The sequence below is a fragment of the Mesoplodon mirus genome (assembly GCF_964341445.2).
Source record: "Mesoplodon mirus genome assembly, chromosome: 2".
Taxonomy (NCBI): Eukaryota; Metazoa; Chordata; class Mammalia; order Artiodactyla; family Ziphiidae; genus Mesoplodon; species Mesoplodon mirus.
In genome coordinates, this window is record NC_138977.1 from 145943927 (window position 1) to 145949926 (window position 6000).

At 43.3% G+C, this 6000-nt stretch overlaps 1 protein-coding gene across 6 annotated transcripts in view; it reads right to left on the reverse strand.

The window, feature by feature from the left end:
- Positions 1–4253, reverse strand: part of METTL14 (methyltransferase 14, N6-adenosine-methyltransferase non-catalytic subunit) — a 68927-nt gene extending 64674 nt beyond the window's left edge. For 5 of the 6 annotated variants that reach the window (XR_014291523.1, XR_014291524.1, XR_014291525.1 and 2 more), the window contains exon 1: positions 3757–4253. Coding sequence is in view for 1 of the 6 variants with exons in the window: in XM_082600431.1 (XP_082456557.1) it covers positions 3757–3822 (66 nt within the window). In the remaining 5 variants the exon portion in view is untranslated. The remainder of the gene's footprint in view (positions 1–3756) is intronic. The other variant, XM_082600431.1, reaches the window with a different exon arrangement.
- Between the last annotated feature and the right edge of the window lie 1747 nt (positions 4254–6000).

Consider the following 6000-nt stretch of genomic DNA (forward strand, 5'->3'; position numbering starts at 1 on the left):
GCAATAACAAAACAAAAAAAGCAGCTAACATACAGTGTTTATAGTGTGATATGCACTACGTTAAACACTCTGCATCCATCAGCTCACGTATTGTACCTTATTTATTCCATGCCGTAATAAATACCTTTTCAGTTTTATTCAAGCCAAGTCTTCATAATGATTATAGGCACAATACTAAACTTTACAAAAACCTGAAAAATAGTCATGCATATTCGGGTTGGCAGTTTGGGAAATTTTGCAAAATACAACAAATGTAAACAAATCACTAGTTGAAATAGGCCTGGCTACATAGTGTGGGATCAATTCATGGAAAACTTAAAAGCCAAACCAAGAAGTATAGAATGCAATTTACAGGCCATGAGGAACCACTTAATATTTTTAAGCACACGAAGGGCATGAGGAAATCTGCATTAAATAATCCCTTAGCTCAAGAAAGGTGAGAAGGCACACTACAGTGTTAGAGCTGCAAGTCCCCAGCCTTGATCTTAAACAATTACCACTGCCTCTTTAGACTACCCACTTCATGACTCCCCTAACGTTTCCCCAATGATAAATCTCTTCCAATGTATCAACTGTTCCTGATATTTTAACTCTTCCATAAAATCTTCCTGACCCCTATTCTCTTTAGTCAGAAAACACATTTATTCCCATAGGTGGAATGCTTTCTAACCTTCTTCCCAAGACTGACTCGACTCCCTTCAAATCTCAGATGAGTACATTTCCTCTGAGGGTCCTTCCATGAACACTATATACAGAATAGGTAGCCTCCTTTCCATTATTTTTACCTCCTCCTTTCCTCATTCAGATCATAGCACTTAATACACTCTTTTTGTTTTACTTTTGTTTGTTTCACAGTCGCTATCACAACTTCCAGTTTTTTATTTGTACAATTCAATTACTTTATCAGTTTACTTTTGTTTACTTCTCCCCCACTGAAATGTTAGCTCACTGAGGGGAACAACTCTGTCCTGTTGATATCTGTATGTTCAGCAGCTACTATAACATCTGACTTATAGTACACGCTTATAAATATGTGAATGAACCAATGAAATTTTTTACCAAGGTGTAAATTAGAATACAATGTTTTACAAGAGGAATGCTTTACATCAAATTGTGCTTACATATATAATTGTCTTCTCATGCTCCAACATTTTAAAAAAATTGTGGAATGACTGGAGTAACAGACTTTCCATTGTGGTAGCACTAAATATATTATTTGAATAATTATGACAATTTGGTATCATTTGAAAGCATGTATAACTCTTTGAAACAAAGCTACAAGTTAAATAAAAACAGGTGTAAATCGTTGGTGATAGCATCAATTGCCACAATCATGGTCTGGGCCTATATACTGCATCCGATATCTTCATCCAGCAGCCAAAATAAGTCAAGCAAATTATATACACTTAAGTTGTGCTCTACTCTGACAGATCATCAATCAACAAAAATTTATTAAAAACTTACTTTGGGCAAGAAACAAAGTTAGGATAGAAGATTAAGCCAACAGGAATTAAATGCAAAGACGCTACAAGCAAACTGTTTATATTCTGTATGATGGTTAATAATATACAGTAGTGGACTCAACAGTAAGGAAAATGGATGCTCAGAGGGAGAAGAGCCTAAGCCAGGGAGATCACAATAGGTTTCATCACAAAATTCTGACCTGGGCTGTCACAGAGGATAGACAGAAATCAGAAAGAAAGGACAACTTTTAAAAATCATAAAGTATATACTGCAAAAATCACGTTCTGGAGAGTAATAAACCAGTCTGTCTTGTTCATACAGAGAAAAGTAAGTGAAAGAAAGGCTGAAATTAGTTGGAAAAGTGGAAGTCTGTCATTGATTATATTGTACATCCTTACTTAGGTGGAAAGATTCCTATCCAACTGTACTAGGAGGCAGCCAGGTGTATTGCAAAGGCCTAAAACTGCAGCTTGCAAATGTAAAAGGTTTGTGGCCTTCAGCATGTAACCAATTTCCTGAGCTTTATTTTCTTCATCTATAAGACACAGATAGCATCTGACTGGTATGATCAAATATAATGTATGTACAAGCTTGGCAGAGTCTTGACACACAGAAAGGACTTAATAAATGGCAGCCATTATTAAATTCTGTGCAGTACGTAAGCTCTCTGAGGGTAGGACCACCTATTATTATTCATAGCTGAATTGCCAATGTCTACAAAAGCTCCTGGCACATAGTTAGACACTCAACCAATCATTGTTTACGACTATTTTGAGTCAAACAGACGTATGAATTCAAAACTAAAGAGTAAGAATCTTGGTGGTAACAAAGAACTGCTGAACATTTTTGAAGGTAACATAATAGAAACTGAGAAAAGGAAGGCTTGGAAAAGATACCTGATTTGTCCAAAATCATTATGCCAGGAACAGATCTGATTCCGAACGCCCCCTTTTTTTTTGGCCGCGCGTTTGTGGGATCTTAGTTCCCGACCACGGATTGAACCCGGGCCACAGCAGTGAAAGCGCTGAGTCCTAACCACTGGACCACCAGGGAACTCCCTAAACGCCCACACTTTTAACACTGTACCATAAATCTTTTCATCAGATCATAAAAGAGGATAGGTCTCAGATTTCCATGTACTAAAGCGAAAATTTATTACTGAAAAAAATAACAGTAAGATGCCTCATCAAAGCCTGTGAGCATTTCCCCCATCCCTTTTACCGGTCTGAGTGGTAGAAAGTAAAACACAACCTATAACTTTAATTAAGCAGAGGTGTGCATCTGCATTTTCTGCATGTGTACTCTACTAATCAAGTGGCAACTTACTCATACACAAGAAGGAGTGAGGCCAAGATTTGGAGAGACAAACCTGGGTTCAACTTTCTGGCCCAGAGGTGAAGGAGCCGGGGCAAAAATTAACCTCTGGAGCCTCTGTTTCATTATCCGATATGTGAAGACAATATTACCTATTTCAGAGATTTGTTGTGATCGATACAGATTAAGAATTCAAACATTAGCTGCGGGTGAGGACGAGGATACCGTACACGGCAAAGTCGACAGCAATACGCATCATGCAGAATCTAAAATTTACACTCAGGCTACTACCAATGCAGTCGTTAGACACTAACCCAGAGAAAATACTGTAAACCTGACCCACAATGAAGCCCCAATCTCAAGAATCCGGAGCTGATTACGAAGAAAGGCAAGACACAAACGACAATTTAAAAAGTGAACAGAGGGGCTTCCATGGGACGCAGTGGTTGAGAGTCCGCCTGCCGATGCAGAGGACACGGGTTCGTGCCCCGGTCCGGGAAGATCCCACATGCCGCGGAGCGGCTGGGCCCGTGAGCCATGGCCGCTGAGCCTGCGCGTCCGGAGCCTGTGCTCCGCAACGGGAGAGACCACAGCGGTGAGAGGCCCGCGTACCGCAAAAAAAAAAAAAAGTGAACAGAAATTCTGGAGGATAACAAGGCACTTTTCTTTGCCTGAACTGCGGTAACTTACACACAAAGACCACTGTATTCTCATCATTGAGCACCACTCGGCGGCCATAACGGTTGCTAAAGACCAAGCATGGCGTTCGGTTCAGCACCACCACAATGACCGCGAGGTAAAACAGGAAAAGATTCGGGGTACCCCGGGAGTTGAGAACAAGAGGGTAGGTGGGCGCAGGGATTAAGGTCGCGGGACCAGAAAGGACCGCACCGCGACCGGTAAGGAGACAGAAAAGGGGGGAGGAGGTAAGAAGCCGGCCGCGCACGCGCATTCGCGATCCCTCCCTGGGCCCCGGACCTGCTGCGCGAGAAGCTGTCGCCGTAACTTCTGTCGTTCCCGGATCTCCTGCAAGCGGCTGTCCATGTCCCAACTCTTGTTTTCCACTGCCTCGAAAACTGGGTAATGAGCGGACGAATACCCGCCCAATTTTTCTTCAGAGACTGTGGAACACAAAATTCTCCAGGAGCTTCTAGCGCGTGTACCCACTGTTTTTTCCTCAATAGCTGTTTCCGGCGCGGCCGGAATTTGGCTCCACCGTTCCCGGAAGTCCCGCCTCCTTCTGGACGCCCGCGATTTGCCGCTGCCTAGAAGGGGCCCAATGAGGGTCCTGCGACGCCGGCGCCAGAGGCGTCTCTGGAGGCTTCGGCCGTCCAGAGCCGGGGCTGTTGGAGCTGTGCTGGCGAATCGCGTGACCCCTCGCTTGCCCCTTCCTGGGACTTGAGGCTCCCTTGGTCTTTCAGCACTGTTGCCAAGTGGTGGGCCGTTTTGTTGATTCCTTTTTCTATTAGTTCCCCAGTTGCCAGTTCTGACGTTTTGAACATTGCCAGATACCCGTTTTTTCGTGAAAGCACTAACGCGAGTCAGATTGCGGGGTTTGAACCCTGGACTGTCGTTTACTAGCTGAGTGGCCTTGTCTAGATAATCAACCTCTGTGAGCCTCTAGTTTTCCCATTTGTAAAATGGGAGTGATAAGAGTGCCTACCTCACAGCGTTGTGAAGACTGAAAGAATAAATAGAGCCAAACACATCCCGCCATGCAAGTGTTCATTAAGCTTTTTATTATTACTTTCCACTTGAGGCAGGGAACAGCAACTGCATCTGCCCGTGCTCTTCTCCACAACTCACTAGCCCTTGAGAAGTTTCCTATTTTACCATAATGCATTTTATGGATTCTTTAGAGAGGTAGGAGGGTGATAGTAAAGTATGTCTTGGTTCATGTCCTAGAGGTCAGAGGCTACGGGGGCCCTTTTTGTGCTTGTGCATTTGTCTTAGCTGGAAATAACCCTGAGATATGAAAACAAATAGCCTACTGATGCTTGTGGCAGAGGTGCTCAGTGATGATTCTCCTCTCTTCATAGGAAGGCAACAAGGACCAAAGTCTTAAAGTTATTACCATTATGCACCATATTTGTCATCTTATTCCAAATTCAAAGTAGCAGAAGTAGACTAAGACATCATGTTGCCCCAAGTTTAATTGGAAATTGTGGCACATACTTACCAACATTAATAACAAGTCTGTTCTTTGAGAGAGGATTTAATTTTTGAAAATAGTATTAAATCCTCCAGATCAAAAGCAGGTGGGTCAGGCTAGGCCAAAAGTGGGCAGACTAGGCTCTTACTAATTGTCATGTCTTTCTCAAGAACTAGCTCTGAAAGGCAATTTCAAAAGAGGAGTCCTAAAAATCCCTTGAGTAATGGCAGCACTGTTTGAAAAAGTATGTTAACTTCCAAGGGGCCTATACTGTAAAAGACAATACTAATTTGTACATATGAATTAAAGTGTGTTTCTTTCACACTCAGCTGCATCACCTGCCAGTCAGGTAAGCTGAGTACTGATTTGAACCATTTTTCAGTGATGTGAATAGGCATTTTGTTCACTCAAAAATTTATTATAGGGCTTCCCTGGTGGCGCAGTGGTTGAGAGTCCACTTGCCGATGCAGGAGATACGGGTTTGTGCCCCGGTCTGGGAAGATCCCACACGCCGCGGAGCAGCTAGGCCCGTGAGCCATGGCTGCTGAGCCTGTGCGTCCGTAGCCTGTGCTCTGCAGTGGGAGAGGCCACAACAGTGAGAGGCCCGCGTACCGCAAAAAAATATATATATATATTATATTTATTGAGCATTTTATATGGCAGACACTGTGATGGACCCTTGAGTCTATCAAAGACCAAAAACCGAATCAGTCAGTTTTTCTTTAGGGAGTTTACTACCTAAAGGAGGAAAAAAATTTTTCCTGGTAAAGTGTAGTGCAGGTGCTGGTGGTATTTAAGCCCCATACTCACCTGAACTCTGCTCTGTGTTGATGGTTGGGCTGGGAGTTTGCAAACTGTAGTTCCCAGCTTTCCTTGTCAGACAGCTTCCTGTAAGATTCTGCTAAGAATTCTGCACAGGCAGAAAATCAGAAGGTGGAACATGGGAAAGCTATTGTTCCTTAGTTCTCTTCCTCTCTGCTTCTGGTATCCAGGGCAGTGGCTGTGTCCTTCACAAAGTCCAGCACTAGCTGCAGCAACCCCTCCTTGGTGGTCCTGTTTTCCCTTTCCCT